Source organism: Symphalangus syndactylus, chromosome 15 (assembly GCF_028878055.3).
Source record: "Symphalangus syndactylus isolate Jambi chromosome 15, NHGRI_mSymSyn1-v2.1_pri, whole genome shotgun sequence".
NCBI classification, from domain to species: domain Eukaryota; kingdom Metazoa; phylum Chordata; class Mammalia; order Primates; family Hylobatidae; genus Symphalangus; species Symphalangus syndactylus.
Window position 1 is genome coordinate 74,806,496 of NC_072437.2, and position 15,860 is coordinate 74,822,355.

Here is a 15,860-nt window from a genome sequence, read left to right on the forward strand (position 1 = left end):
GGATTCACACATGTGAGGGGATGCATGGGAATGGGGATGGGACATTGGTGGTTAGCATCCTTGCTTGTCTCAGAATGGACATGGGTTGTGGATTTCTAACTCCTGGAGAAACCAGAGTTCTAGGAATTGTAAGCCACTTTATGTTAGGAAAGAAAAAGATGGTGTTCTGCCCTCCTGTCCCTTAAAACTGTGCTTACTGCCACTAAACCTGGAAGCTGAGAACGGTATAATGGCTACTCCTGACTTCCTTTCATCAAATCAGCCTGCTATTGTTTTCTGCAATGGTTGTGGTGCAGAATCTTTTTGTGGTGCAGCCAAGATTCATACTTGAGTCTCCTTACTGCAAGTTCTCACTCTCACAGTGAAGAGTTAACAATACTTGCCTAATATGTTACACTTTTTTGGGAAGAATTGCCAGATAAAGTGCAAGATCTCAGTGAAATGTGAATAGCACAGATAAAGGACAGATTTTTTTTTTTTTGTAAAAGTGTACTGTAAATGTCATATGGATCATAATTATAGTAAAAACTAATTCACTGTTTATCTTCAATTCAAATTCCACTTGGTATTCTTTATTCATACTTGCTAAATCTGGCCACTATGTTCTTTCATGTATTTTTAATTTTAAAAAACAGTCCAACATCTCATTCTAGCAATTTACCTACAGAAATAAAGAGAGGAGCCACATTACTGGGACAAATACAGTCACTGCAAATATCAGAAGAAAACGGGAACATATTAATATATTAATTTTTACCCAAAAAAACTGAAAATATTTTTAGACGGCAAAAATAGCTTCATCATGCTTTTGATTGCATAATATATCTCTGGAAAGATGAAAAAGAATCAGATAACACCTGTTTCCTCCACAAAAGAAAATGTGGTGGCCAGAGAAAAGAGGTGGGAGGAAGACTGGTCACTGCCTATTCCATTGTGTGCAGTTTGAATTTGGAACCATGCAAAAGTGTTGCTTAGTTAAGTTAGAATCATGTAAAAGATACGAAAGAAACATTTAACAGCAGCACAATATGCTGGGAAACAAAATGAAAGGATTTCTGGTCTCAGTGCTGTAGGTCACATAGCCAATCTTTCCTGGACTGAGTCTTCCCAAGAAAGGGGATGGGAAGTAAGGCTGGCCTACTGGTGTGGACAGATTCCGGCAACATACATGACCTGGGGGCACAAGGACTGCCTCCTAAGCAATGATGAGCACACAGCCACCTAATAGCCTGGATCAGGTGAGACCATTCTGATTTCAAACACTCAGTCCCTTTGCCATCCTAAGAAACCCTGTGTTGCTCAGACTGAAAACGAGTTCTGAATTTTGTTAAGTAAGTGCAGCCCCTGTTGAAATTCATCAAGAGTGGGAAAGAGCCAAAGTGGGAAGGAGCTTGGGTTGATTGGCACAAAAATAGGTCTGTTGATAAAGAATGGAAGTAAAGGGGACATCAGGTAGAAGCTTTTGCTGTGAGTGAGAAGGACAATTTAAAAGTTGCCTAAAGAGGTGCACACCAACTGTGTTGCTGCTGTCCAGTTGGAAGGGAACCTCAGGTTCTTGCCTACTGGCCAGAGCCCTTCACAGAATGTCCCCCACCCCTGCCAAGCCCAACTGCCCACTGCCCCTCCCCCTCTGCAGAATGTCTCGGGTCTTGTGTTCCAAACCTATTTACATTCAAATTCTACCTGCTCCACTTGGACTCAGGAGGATCTGCTGAGTCAGGTCACTCTCTGGGTCCTGCCCTTGACTTTTTTCTTTGCGGAAACTGCCAGACAGCGGTGGTCAGTGCCCAGCCTGAGGGGATGGCTTCAAATGGAGGTGAGCCTGTAGGGATGGGGGCATTATCCGAGTCTGCCATGCCTCAACTCTTTGGGAATTCAAATTTGAACTGCCCCTGGGGACAGCTTTTAGGGCTGATGTTGAGGGAGGGAGCACTGGATGTCCCCAAGGACATCACACCTGGGGATGGCCATGGCACCCTGAGTCTGTGGTTAGGGAGGACGGCTCCTTAGAGGCGAACCAAGATGCCTGGGGGAATACACCGTGTAGTGGAAAGGATGGAGAGGATGGATTGATCCTTTCTAGAGGGGGACAGGTCACATCGCTGTGTTTGTAGGGAGTGGTGGGATCGTGTTGTGCTGATGGCCCAGGGAGAATGACAGGCAAGCCTGAGCCCTGTGCTGTGTCTTCAGGCACCTGGAAGGTGCCCTTCTATAGTGTTTAGAGGGATTTGATCTGGAGTTTTCTAGTTCTTAGGGAGGAGTGGGGAGAAGTGGTCTCAGCCAGAAAACTGTTGGGTGGGTTGGCTGTGACAGAGCATGTAGTGACAGCCTCTGGGTGGGTGAGGCTGGGGGCCACTGTAACTGCCACAGCCCAGAGCCTCTCAGCTCCCTCCCCAGAGATGGCTTCTCCATCAGTTCAGGTAGCTGTTGGCTTTGATTTAACAGGGGTGGGGGCAGATGGGGAAGTTCAGGCAACACAGGGCCTAGGGTTCCTGAGTTGCTCTGAATTGTTTGCCCTTTGGTGGAAGCTCAGGTCTTCAGACCCACCTCCTCTTGTCAGCTAGCTCATGGCCCGTCCTCTGCACTTTGTGTTACTGTGGAGGTGAAGAATTTGCTCCTGTTCCATTTATACTACCTCATGAACGGGGGACAGGTGTGGATTCTTGCTGGTTCTCAGTGGAAGGGTCTGAAAAGGCTGGTTTCCTTTTCAGTAGAGGAAAGAGAGTAGCGCACAAATAGGAAGACAGTCCTATTATTATTATTATTATTATTATTCAAATTAGGATGTGTGTCCTGACTGATGAGGTGCATGTGCTGTATCCCTTATTCCCCTTGACTAGAGACTGCATGAGGTCCTAGTGAACAGGGATGAGTTCCAGACAACTTTGCCTCACCTGGCCTGTGGCCCAAGAACCCCTGGTTCTTGGTTGGTCACTATTTTCAGTTATTGGGAGCTCAAAGGAGAAGGACCAGAGATGGGCTTCGTGTCCCACTATCTAGTGTAACATGACCAATAGATGTGAAAATCCCTGGCTGGGCGTGGTGGCTCACGCCTGTAATCCCAGCACTTTGGGAGGCCAAGGCGGGTGGATCACAAGGTCAGGAGTTCAAAACCAGCCTGACCAATATGGTGAAACCCCGTCTCTACTAAAAATACAAAAATTAGCTGGGCGTGGTGGTGGGCACCTGTAATCCCAGCTACTCAGGAGGCTGAGGCAGGAGAATCGCTTGAACCTGGGAGGCAGAGGTTGCAGTGAGCCAAGATCACGCCACTGCACTCCAGCCTGGGTGACAGAGCGAGACTCCATCTCAAAAAAAAAAAAAAAAAAAAAAAAAAAGAAAATCCCTGGACACCTCCCCTGATAGCCCTGCTGCTCACCATTTGCTGGCTGTGTTCTAATCATGTGCAGCTGTTGCTGGCTACACAATACCATTGCTTCTCAGATCTGCTCCCTGGGAACTGAGCTTCCTGAGTAGCAGCTGGGACCACTGAGCACTGAGGAATGGGTGGCCTGAATCTGACCCCTATTTAACACTTGTGTGGGTGGTGCCAGGACAATGGCTTGCATGCTGGGCGTGATGTGTTATGGGTTATCTTCAGGGTTCCTAGGGCGCTGGCTTGGGTGAGTTTCCATCCAGTGGTTTTCTATTTTTTTTTTTTTGAGACGGAGTCTCGCTCTGTCACCCGGGCTGGAATGAAGTGGCACGATCTCGGCTCACTGCAGCCTCTGCCTCCTGGGTTCAAGCAATTCTCCTGTCTCAGCCTCCTGAGTAGCCGGGATTACAGGCATGCACCATCAGCTAATTTTTGTATTTTAGTAGAGATGGGGTTTCACTGCATTGGCCAGACTGGTCTTCAACTCCTGACCTCAGGTGATCCACCTGCCTCGGCCTCCCAAAGTGCTGGGATTACAGGCATGAACCAGCACACCTGACCTATCCAGTGGTTTTCTTTTGTTGTGTTGAGCTAGGAAAGAAAGGGGTTTACAAGAGCTTCAGGGAAAGGAAGACTGAAGAGGAGATGGGGCCATAATATTCGGAAACTTCTGGCTTCCTGTCAGCCTTCTGAGTGCCGAGCACTGCCCTGGGGTAGGCCCCTCACCTGCTGCTGAGCACGCTGAGAGCCACCAAGCCGCCAAGAGACTCATCCCTGACCCATGGCTTGGGAGATGCTTGTGAGGCTGGTGCAGTCTGCCAGGGACACCCGAGGGAGACCCTCAGAGACAGCAGAGCCTTGGCTGTTGCTTCTTGGGAGACAAGGGTCAGGGAGTCTTGGTGGCTGGGGCCAGGCTCTCTAGTGGAGCGACTCTCCCGTGGAGGAACAGAGCATCTGATGCACACTCAGGGACACTTGCAAGCTGCAGAGCTTCCCTGTCACACACCCTCACTTGTTGGGACTCCCCTCTGATTCCCCAGTGACTAGTGCGGAGCTGGAGACCCCAGCTCATTCACCTCTTTCCTTTGTCTCCACAGCATACCCAGTGCTGGGACCAGGCGTGACTGTGAACCCTGGCACCCCCCTGTCTGTGTTCACTGCTCTGCCCTTTGCCACACCCGCTCCCGGCCCAGCACACGGGCCGCCCCTCGTGACTGCAGCGGTTCCTCCAGGTGGCCCTCTGGTGCTGTCTGCCTTCCCCAGCACACCTCTGGTGACAGGACAGGATGGCCGAGGCCTGAGTGGGGCCGGGGCTTCCAACGTCTTTGTCCAGTTGTGGACAGAAGTGGGGCCTGTGACGGCCCCTCAGGCACAGACCTTGATCCTAACTCAGGCCCCCCTCGTCTGGCAGGCTCCAGGCACCCTCTGTGGAGGTGTCGTGTGTCCACCTCCCCTACTCCTGGCAGCTGCTCCTGGGGTGCCCGTTACATCTGCCCAGGTGGTTGGGGGCACCCAGGCCTTCGAGGGAGGCTCGTCCCACGGCCTTCCTCTTCCACCACCACCACCGGCTGCCCAGGTGGCCTCCATTGTGTCCCCAGGGAATGCTGGGCCATGGCCACAAGGGGCTCATGGAGAGGGCAGCCTGGCTCCCTCCCAGGCCAAGGCCCCGCCAGATGACTCCTGTAAACTCAAGAGTGTCTATGAGAACTTCCGACTCTGGCAGCACTACAAGCCCCTGGCCCGGAGGCACCTTCCCCAGAGTCCTGACACCGAAGCGCTTTCCTGCTTCCTCATGTGAGTATCCTCGGGGCACTGGAGCTTGTCCTGCAGCTCACTTGTAAAGAGGCTGCTGGATGGACAGGAGGTCACGCTGTTCAGGGGAGCTTGCAGGGCGGTTGTGAGGGTGATGGGTTATGCTATGGAAAGGTACATTTTCAGCAACATTAATCTGGCTGCGGCTCAGGACAGACTGTCAGGGGCCTCATGTCAACTGTCTGTCACTGTCCCATGAGTCCAGCCAATCCTCACTTTTTTTTTTTTTTTTTTTGAGATGGACTTTCACTCTTGTTGCCCAGGCTGGAGTGCAATGGCGTGATCTCAGCTCATCACAACCTCCGCCTCCCGGGTTCAAGTGATTCTGCTGCCTTAGCTTCCTGAGTAGTTGGGATTACAGGCATGCGCCACCATGCCTGGCTAATTTTGTATTAGTAGAGATGGGGTTTCTCCATGTTGGTCAGGCTGGTCTCGAACTCCCGACCTCAGGTGATCTGCCCGCCTCAGCCTCTCAAAGTGCTGAGATTACAGGCATGAGCCATCATGCCTGGCCCCAATACTTACTTTCTTTTCTTTTCTTTTCTTTTTTTTTTTTTTTTTTTTTGAGATGGAGTCTCACTCTGTCTCCCAGGCTGGAGTGCAGTGGCGCGATCTCGGCTCACTGCAAGCTCTACCTCCCAGGTTCACGTCATTCTCCTGCCTCAGCCTCCTAGTAGCTGGGACTACAGGTGCCCGCCACCACGCCCGGCTATTTTTTTTGTATTTTTAGTAGAGACGGGGTTTCACCGTGTTAGCCAGGATGGTCTCCATCTCCTACCCTGGTGATCCGCCCGCCTCGGCCTCCCAAAGTGCTGGGATTACAGGCATGAGCCACCGTGCCCGGCTTTTACTTTCAATAATTTTCACAAAAATGTTTACAGAAGACCCAGGTCAGAGAGGGTTCTTGGTGTGACGTGAGCCATGGTTTGGGTTTAGGTCTTTTTTGTTTGTTTGTTTGAGATGGAGTCTCGCACTGTCACCCAGGCTGGAGTGCAATGGTGTGATCTTGGCTCACCGCAACCTCTGCCTCCTGGGTTCAAGCGATTCTCCTGCCTCAGCCTCCCGAGTACCTGGGATTACAGGTGCCCGCCACCATGCCCGGCTATTTTTTGTATTTTTTAGTAGAGACGGGGTTTCACTATGTTGAGCAGGCTGGTCTTGAACTCCTGACCTTGTGATCCACCCACCTCAGCCTCCCAAAGTGCTGAGATTGCAGACGTGAGCCACCGCACCCGCCCTGGGTTTAGGTCTTTGAGTGTACACCCCAGTGCCTTCCCTCAAACTGAGTGTCAATGGCCAGGGGCACATCACATAGGGCTGGGGGGAGGAGCTGCGGGGCCCAGCAGGAACCTGGCACACACCCACACTGTTCTGCCGCGGTCCAGTTAGCACAGTGATGGTGGAGCCTGCACGGGGGATGGTCTTGGGACCTGCACTAGTGTCGATGCTGGGCAGGTATTTGCATCCTCACCCGCAATCCCCCCTAGAAAAAAGGACAATGGTGCTTCATTCAGAGGATGGCAAAGAGATGACTTGAGCTCACAAATGACATGCGTAGCACAGTGCCTGGCACATACTATGACACATTACATGACAGCAATTATGATTACTGTCCCCATTACTATCATTGTCAGGACTAGGCCATCTAGGAGAGTGCTCCCCAAAGCCACGAGCACCAGTGATAGCTCTGAGTGCACCACGAGCCCAGCAGCCCAGGGCCGTGCACTGTGGTGACGGTGAGGCAGCAACGTCAGCATCTGCGAGAGTTTGTGGCTTCATTCCCAGTCCCTGCCTCTCTCCGCCCTGCGGCACGTCTGTGACCCTGTGTTTCCCACTGATGAGCAAACAGGAACTTGAGCACATGCACCGTGCAACACACTGGCCGTTCCCCTAGGGGAGTCCCCTGCTTGGGGTGTAGGTGAAGGCGGTCCCATCTTCCTCCCCAACAATCTCGCTGCCCCCGCACCCTGGAACTGGTGGCATCCCCCCTTGGAGCGGAGTCGTGGTGCACTGGGGACCCTGATTCTTGGAGTGGAGCTGCCTGGGGCTCACAGGCCTTTGCCTTGGCTCCTGTGGGAATGTGGGAAGCTGTACCTGCTGCTTGCAGTGGCTTGGACACTGCTCTGCTTTGGTTCTGGACGTGTGCTCCTGCTCCTCAAGCTCCAGGACCCTGAAGCTGTGTCCCCAGGGGCTGCCTTGTTCCAGAGTCCCCAGGAAGCTGGTTAAATGCTCAGTCCTGTGGCCCTGGAACCTGCACTTTAACCCTTGCTCCCAGGTCATTCTGTGTGCGTGCTGTCTCAGTCAGCTCAGGCTCTGCCGTAACAAATCCCATAGACTGGGTGCTTAATCAAGACACATTCATGTCTCCCAGTTCCAGAGGCCAGAAGTCCCAGATCAAGGTGACAGCAGATTTGGTGTCTGATCAGGGCCCTCTTCCTGGCTGGAGAGAGCTGCCTCTGGCTGTGTCCTCTTATGGCTGAGAGGAAGAGCCTGGTGCCTCCTCCTGCCCTTATCAGGGCTCGGATTCCATGACTGGGACCCACGCTCATGATCTGCTCTAACCCTGATTGCCTCCAAATACTGAAACACTGGCGCTGAGGGCTTCAGCACAGGAATGTTGGGGACACACATGTTCCACCCATAGTACTCAGGTCACTTCTCAACATCATAACACCGAGGACTTGAGGGGCAGTCGGAGAGGCCACTCAGTAGCTTGTGTTGATGTTTGATCTTGGGGGCATGTCCTGGGGCCTGAGGAGCCCACATGGGGGAGAACAGGACAAGGACAGATGGCAGGACAGGTGTGGGGAGGACAGGGGCCAGGTGTTGGGACCAGGTGGGCTCGGGATGGAGGGTGGGCTTACAGACTGGGACTGACTGCACTGGTTTACAGCCCAGTTCTCCGATCCCTGGCCCAGCGGAAGCCCACCATGACCCTGGAGGAGGGACTGTGGCAGGCCATGTGGGAATGGCAGCACACGAGCAACTTTGACCGGATGAAATTCTATGAGATGGCCGAAAAGTGAGTCTGGGGTCCTGGGGGCAGGGCCTGTGTGGCAGGGTGAGAGTGAATGACAGAGGCCCAGTGGCTGTGGTGGCTTCTCAGCGTGGAGCATGAGGAGGGTGTGGACAAACACAGGACACCCTGGGCCCCTGGCTCCCTCATGAAGCTGCTCCTGCCACCTGGAGGGCTCTGGGGTCTCTGTCCTGCCCTCTTGGGAAGCACCCCTTGCCTGGCCTGGGGCCAACCCCTGTCTTGACACGGGAGGTCACGGCAGGGGCAGCCAGCATCGCAGCCCAAAGGGGGTCACCTCCAGCTGTGGGGATGGGGAGAAGGGGCACTAGTGGCTATAGGCAGAGTGGGAGGCAGGCTCCTTACAGCAGCGGCCAGAAGTCAGTTTTCTCCCATCCCAGCCTGGCCAGGGAGTTGGGTCGGGGAGACCTGTACCCGGGACACCATGAGACCCCTCTCTGGCCTCACTGCCTTTGCTCCTGGGCAGTCCCCTCCATGAAGACAGACAGACAGCAGCCTCAGGGGAAAGGGGCCCTGCCCTCTGGGTTCAGCTTTTGCTTCCTCCTGACCAGGGGTCTCCCAGGCCTCGTGCTCCTGAATTATCCTTCAGGGGCCCACAGTCCCAGCCTCAGGACTCCTGCATCTGGGCATCATCCCTGATGCCTTCTGCCATCAACCCCACCCCTGGCCAGCCGAAACCTGGAGGACGGGTCCCCGGGACCCTCCTGGGCCTTGTGGCCCTGACTTGAGTCAGGAAGCCCCGTTGACATCATGGGCTCTGCAGGGCCCGGGTGAGGGAGGGTGAGCCCACAACTCTGGGAGCAGCTCCCTCCTGGGCCTGGGGGATGGGACCCAGTGAGGGTCTGGACAGCCCGCCCGAGGCACTCCTTCCCATCCCTACCATTGGCCACTGCCTGGTCCTGGGGGAAGGGGGCCTGGATCTTCTCAGCATGGCCTGTGCCTCCTTCACCCCCAGGTTCCTGGAGTTTGAGGCTGAGGAGGAGATGCAGATCTGGAAGTCGCAGTGGATGAAGGGGCCCCAGTGCCCGCCTCCTCCAGCCCTGCTGAGGCTTGAACCTCAAGGACCCCCGGCCTCTGAGGTGGTCAAGCAGCCAGGTACAGCTTCTCACGTTCCCATAAGAGCCATGGCAAAGGCCAAAGGGGCCAAGGGAGGCCACTGTCCCCACATCCCATGCTTCCCTTCAAGAGGGGGATTTGCTCCCTCCAACAGGACAGCTTCTGGGAGTGTATGTTGGGTATTGACCAGGGCAATACCTACTTCATGGGTGGCCCGTGATCACGAAGTGGGGTATTGACCAGGTCAAGTTTCCTACTTACTGTCTCCCCCTGCCTGTCCAAAACTCCATGTATGCTCTGCCCAGGAAGCAGGGATGAGCGGGAGAGTACACGGCATATCGGTGGCTCCAAACTTCCTCCCAAGCGATGCTGTCTCAGATGTGCCCCTCCTGCGGCGTCTCCTCCGGGGCGCTGTGGTTCAGGTGGTCCTGACCCAGCTGGAACCCACTTCATATCCCCAAGCCCTGCCCTCCCCTGTGTGGTGCAGGCAGGAGGAGCGGCCCTCATCACACCCGGCCTCCTCCCTCTCTGCCTCAGAGTACCTTCCCAGCAAGGCTGGCCCCAAGGCCTCGACTGCCTGCCTGCCACCACCCAGGCCCCAGAGGCCAGCGGAGACCAAGGCCCACCTGCCACCACCCAGGCTCCAGAGACCAGCGGAGACCAAGGCCCACCTGCCACCACCCAGGCTCCAGAGACCAGCGGAGACCAAGGTCCCTGAGGAGATCCCCCCTGAAGTGGTGCAGGAGTATGTGGACATCATGGAGGAGCTGCTGGGGTCTCACCTTGGGGCCACAGGGGAGCCCGAGGGACAATGGGAAAAGGGCAAAGTCGAGCAGCCGCAGGAAGAGAACGGGATGACCTCAGACCCCGGCCTCCTGAGCTACATTGACAAGCTGTGTTCCCAGGAAGACTTTGTCACTAAGGTGGGCTTGCCTGGAGTCCTGGGGTCTGTAGGATTCCAGGGGGGTGGCACTCTCAGGCCCTTGGAATTAAGCTCTGTTCCTTAGCTACTCAGCAGGGGGGTGGGTGGGTGTGTTTCTGTAGATTTGAGTGTCTGTGTATGTGATTGTGTGTGTCTATGTGTTGCTGAGTGTTTGTGTCTGTGATTTGTTGCTGTGTGTCTGTGTGGGTGTGAATGTGTATGTTACTTGTGTCTGTGTCTTTTCCTGTGTCGTACGTGGGTCTGTGTGTTTGTGTGTGGTTTGTGTGTCTGTCTGTATGTGTGTATGCTACCAGGTCTGTGTTCTGTGTGTGTAGCTGGTGGTCGCCGTGATATGAGACAGCCCCAGGAGGGTGGGGACGGGGCCCTCCCCGCTTTCTGCATCTCCAAGGGTGTCCTTGGCTCCAGGTTACTCCCTGCCCAGGAAGTTCACACCTTCTTCCTTCTGTTTCCAGGTGGAGGCCGTCATTCACTGCCGATTCCTGGAAGAATTACTTTCCCCAGACCCAGAGATGGATTTATTGGCCCTAAGCCAGGAGCTGGAGCAGGAGGAAGAACTCACCGTTGCCCAGGTAGAGCAGCGGAGGGAGGGGAACCCAGGTACCCCGGGGCAGGACGGACCCGGCACACAAGGCCCACCCGATTGTCTAACCCCACCCTACTGGGGATGCTCAGCTTCTTGGGGAGCCACTCCGGGGTGGGAAGATGCAAGTTCAGAGGGAGTGGGATGGAGAGGAGCCAGGGAAGGGAGTCAGGATGCAAGCTGCAGTGAGGCCCAACGGGATGCCCAGCAGAGCCACACCCTCTCCCTTTGACACGAAGCCCAGGTGCCTCAGGCTTCCCTGCCTCCAGCCCAAGTGCCCTGGTCTCCACCATCCTAGGCCCTGCTCACACCTGGGGCAGCACCAGTAAGTGCCCCCTTTCCTCCTGCAGCTAGTGGAGAAGCGCCTCCTCTCCTTGAATGAGAAATGGCATGTGAGGGCAGCCCCTAGACATGGCACGGCCCGGATGGACTCAAGTCCTAAGTTTGCAGCTGGCCAAGGAGCAGCAAGAGACTTCTCTGACCCCCAAAAAAGGGTCAGTGTGGAAACCTCCTCACCACAGATGGCTGCCCGGGACCCTCAGGGACAGGGCAGAGTGAACACTGGCATGGCCCGGTCCAAAGACCCTGCTGTGCTTTGGGGTTGTCAGGATTCCCCTGGGCTGAGGGCTGCCCGGACAACCTCTCCTCCCCAGGACCACAGACCCACCTGCCCTGGCCTGGAGACCAAGGACGCCTTGGATCTCCCTGGAGGATCTCCTGTCAGGGAGTCACACGGGCTGGCTAAGGGGTCAAGTGAGGAGAGGGAAATCCCTGGCATGGTCTATGTCGTGGGTTCCCACCATAGGCTGCGGCCCTGGAGGCTGTCCCAGAGCCCTGTCCCTTCCTCGGGCCCTCTCAGCCCAGAAGGGCGAGGACCCCGGGGAGCTCTTCAGTCACCATCTTCCCAAAGAAGAGACCTCAGCCCAGCACCCTGGGCTGCCACCAAATCCAAGAAGCAACCTCTGTTTGGAAGCCCATCTCCTGCTGAAAAGACGCCCCACCCAGGGCCTGGGCTCAGGGTCTCTGGGGAGCAATCCCTGGCTTGGGGGCTGGGTGGCCCCTCACAGTCTCAAAAGAGAAAGGGTGACCCCTTGGTCTCCAGGAGGAAGAAGAAGCGGCATTGTAGCCAGTAGGGGCCGCCACGGGGCAGGCTCTCTGGTGCCAATCCCCAAGGGTGGGGCTCTGAACTCTCGGAACCTCATGGCACCCAGTGCCCCAAAGCAAAGGCTGCTTCTCCTCCAGTGCTGATCTTGCTGGTCCTTAGCTTTGGAGGGTAGGGGAGGGAGGGGAGGGAGAGGGTGGCAGAATGCGGAGGGCAGGAAGGGAGGAGGGTAGGGAAGGGCAGGAAGGGAGGAGGGTAGGGGAGGGAGGGGAGGGAGAGGGTGGCTGAATGGGGAGGGCAGGAAGGGAGGAGGGTAGGGGAGGGAGGGGAGGGAGAGGGTGGCTGAACAGGGAGGGCAGGAAGGGAGGGCCTGGGGGGAAGGGGCTGGGGGGTGGGAAGCAGTGCCTTGGGGGCCTTGTGTGTAAATGGAATAAATGTAGTTGTGTTGGAAAATGCTCTCGGGGCTGCTGCCTCTGCCCTCCGCGCTGTGCTGCTCCGTGGAGGGTGTCTGTGAGGGAGGGCTGAGGATCTGGGAGAGGCCAGGCACTGGGAACCCACAGGGGCCAGCTCTACTCTTTCCTCCTAGTATAGGGGGCCCCTTCAGATGCTCTGGGGACTGACAGATGCTGAGGAAGCCCTGATCCCTCCCACCACCCACTCACAAGGCCCCGTCTGCTTTAGGGAGGCTTCTCGGTGCCTCCCATTGTTATCAGTATCCCTGGAAAATCCTGGGCTGGAGAGAGCTGGCTGGCTTTTGTTCTGCTCGGTCTATTGACATGGCCCTGGGTCAGTCTAAGTTAGTAGTAGAAATCATACTGCCTACATAAAGTTCCTTTGTTGGGAAATAAAACATAAACCTTTCTTTTTGATTTTCACACACTTCCTGTCCTCATTCACATCCTACTTCTGTGAATCTTCATTACAGTCAAATTGGTATAGATTTAAATAAGATCTAATTTTATGTAACACCACTCCTCAGCAAGATTAGCCAACCTACAGCCTATGTAGAAATGCAATGAGATGACGTCTCCATTAAGTTGAAATCCTCTAGAGTAAAACAAAACATACAACTCAGAGACATATGAAGAAACTGGAATATTTTCTTGTGCCCAAAGCCAAGACAGAATTTCAGTATGTAAGTGGTCACTTCTATCAAATGTTACTGAGAACTGGAGGAAAATATCAGGGAACCATTAAAATGGGAGCTTCTTGAGGAGGGAGCCTACGTGCTATTTATTTGAGTATTCCAAAGTGTCCACCAGAGAGTAAACCCTAGGTAAAATTGAGGACAAGAAAAATGCATTTTTTTCATTTTAAAGGCTGAGATTGTTATGAAGACTTGTTTTATTCTTTTCATTTTGAATCCACCTCAAGGCCTAACTTCATCAGTGCATAAGACAATATTTACCTTTATGTCTTTTCAGTAGATTTTACATCTTGTCAGTAGTTTTATAAAGAGTTTACTTTCCTAATTGATGTGATTAAACTTTTACATACTAGGTTTTCTATTTGAATATTTTTTCCAAGTTCACATTGGGTGGATCAAAACATAATTAGGTGCAATTAGTTATTAAATGCTAAACTTAATCTCCAAAAATTTGTTTCTCAAAAAATTCTAGCTTAATCCCTAAACGTAAGCTGCTCATTTATTGCAGAGTAGATATTTCACGTGTACAAAAGTTCTTACCTACAGTATTATCAAATTTAAATGGGGAAGCTGATAACATTTATGATTATTTTGCATTTGAATACATATATTTCCATGATGAAACATATGCACATATCTTGAATTAATGACTCAATTTTATTAACCATACTGTCACTTTCTAAATGTTAAGTCATTTTATCACAGTCAACATATCCTGTTAGGCATGTATTTGCAGATAAAGAGCAAATAAATCTGAATGGTGTGGCTTTAATGTCAAAATTATTCTTCCATACCTGCATCCTCACATCATAAAATGTCATAACACAAATGACCCATGTTAATGTCAACACTACTGGGAGCTGTGCCAAAAAGAATTCTACAAGAATAACACAACGATTGCAAGTTCCATAGAGTTTAATGATGCTGTCACAAAGTTGTTTGATTTCCATTATATACATACAATCAGGATTGACTTAAGTATGTAAGCCTCCTTCTTTTGCTCACAGTTAATATTTATTATATTTTCAGAGTAAAACTAGCTTTCTGAAAAAAATGCATTCAGGATTTGGACTTACTGAATTAGAGCACTTGCCTTATTGAATCAATTATTGATGACCAAAAGTAGGAAGTGGTAAAATTAAAAGCTATGTGCTTCCTATTATAAACTTATTAAAATTTAAATAAAGTTTCCATTTCAGTCTAATAAATGTGAGGGTATAATTGATAAATACTGGCTTTCTGGCATTTTTATGTCAACACTTATTACTCATAAAGTGGATTTTTAAAATAAATATTCCATTTCAGTGATAGTGATATCACAAGAATCAGTTTCAGTATGTCACTAGTGGTTACTATATTGGAATAGTTTAAGGAAGCATCTAAGCCTGTGAAAGCCTTAGGCCATAATTCATTTCATTTAACAACAATAACAATAACAATCTACTATACGTCATGTGATTCACATTATATTATTTCTAATTCTCTTTTATTTAAATTTTAAGTTCAATAGTACATATGCAGGTTTGTTATATAGGCAAACTTGTATCATGGGGGTTTGTTGTACAGATTATTCTGCCACTCCAATATTAAGCCTAGCATCCATTAGTTATTTCCCTGATGTAATTCTTCTAACAACCAAGTTAGTTATGGAATTATCACCCTTAATTTTACATACTGAACTTAGAGCTAAAACAGGTGAAGTAACTTGTGCAAGGTCACAGGAGTACAGAAAAGTTGGAATATAAGCCTATATCTGCATGATTCAAAAGCCATGTTCCTTCAACCCAGTTCAGTGCACCCTTCCAGGATTAATTCTTGGATTGTTTCTTTGAAATATTTTCATTCTTAGATGCAATTCCATTAAATAAGATACTATAATGGTCATGCATAAGTGAGAAGGATATAGCACTTTAATTTTTTATTTTCTTTTTTCCTTTTTTTATTTTTTTTGTTGGCAATTTTAGTTTCATGCTTTAATCTAGTTGTCTTATAATTTTTAAAACATAGCAGATGAAACAAAAAGTTGAGTCAAAATACATGTATTTTTTTTATGGTACTTTAAGTTTTAGGGTACATGTGCACAATGTGCAGGTTTTTTATTTTTTGAGATGGAGTTTTGCTCTTGTTGCCCAGGCTGGAGTACAGTGGTGCGATCTTGGCTCACTGCAACCTCTGCCTCCCAGGTTCAAGTGATTCTCCTGCCTCAGCCTCCTGAGTAGTTGGGATTACTGGCGCCCACCACAGGGCTCAGCTAATTTTCTGTGTTTTTAGTAGAGAAGGGGGTTCACCATGTTGGCCAGGCTGGTCTCAAACTCCTGACCTTGTGTAATCCACTCGCCTCGGCCTCCCAAAGTGCTGGGATTACATGCGTGAGCCATCGCACACAGCCCAGGATATAAAATTTTTAAGGATAAAAGTGAAAATCACAAGTGGAACTAAATTTACATATAAGGAGATGTGAGTTGCTTTTTCTAAGTGTATTTATTTTGGTGAATCAACTATTTAAAAACTCAATGGAATTTAAAAATAAGAGTTATAATAGCTTTATATTCTTCTGATGGTCTACTTCTTAGTTACAATGTACGGCAGAAGATGTTGATATTCTGCATCTGTTTTAGTTTTATACTACACAAATTATAAATTTTTAAAAATTTTATTATTTTCAATGAAAATTATTACATCATAAAATGATAATAACTATAAACAAGTGAAATTGTATCAAAGGATGTTAGATATGATATTGGTAAGCTCAAGCTGCCGTAAGAAAATACCACAGGATAAGTGGCTCAAACAACGCATTTATTCTTTCA

At 50.9% G+C, this 15,860-nt stretch overlaps 1 protein-coding gene across 2 annotated transcripts; it reads left to right on the top strand.

The window, feature by feature from the left end:
• Positions 1-1,701: 1,701 nt before the first annotated feature.
• On the top strand, positions 1,702-12,533 carry LOC129463906 (NUT family member 2F). 2 transcript variants are annotated; one of them, XM_055244632.2, is made up of 7 exons: positions 1,702-1,816; positions 4,474-5,170; positions 8,082-8,210; positions 9,178-9,317; positions 9,816-10,201; positions 10,674-10,790; positions 12,495-12,533. In XM_055244632.2, the coding sequence occupies exons 1-7, from the start codon at positions 1,801-1,803 to the stop codon at positions 12,531-12,533; spliced, it is 1,524 nt and encodes a 507-aa protein (XP_055100607.2). In that variant the 5' UTR covers positions 1,702-1,800. The 2 variants fall into 2 exon arrangements, with proteins under 2 accessions (XP_055100607.2, XP_055100606.2); XM_055244631.2 differs by lacking the exon at positions 12,495-12,533 and adding an exon at positions 11,152-11,990 and having other exon boundaries at positions 1,703-1,816.
• Positions 12,534-15,860: the final 3,327 nt, after the last annotated feature.

Bases quoted from the DNA above. Each gene is read 5' to 3' on its own strand.
- LOC129463906 (XM_055244631.2), top strand. The intron at 9,318-9,815 runs GTACAGCTTCTC...TCTCTGCCTCAG, and splicing joins TGAGGTGGTCAAGCAGCCAG to AGTACCTTCCCAGCAAGGCT. The intron at 10,202-10,673 runs GTGGGCTTGCCT...TTCTGTTTCCAG, and splicing joins AGGAAGACTTTGTCACTAAG to GTGGAGGCCGTCATTCACTG.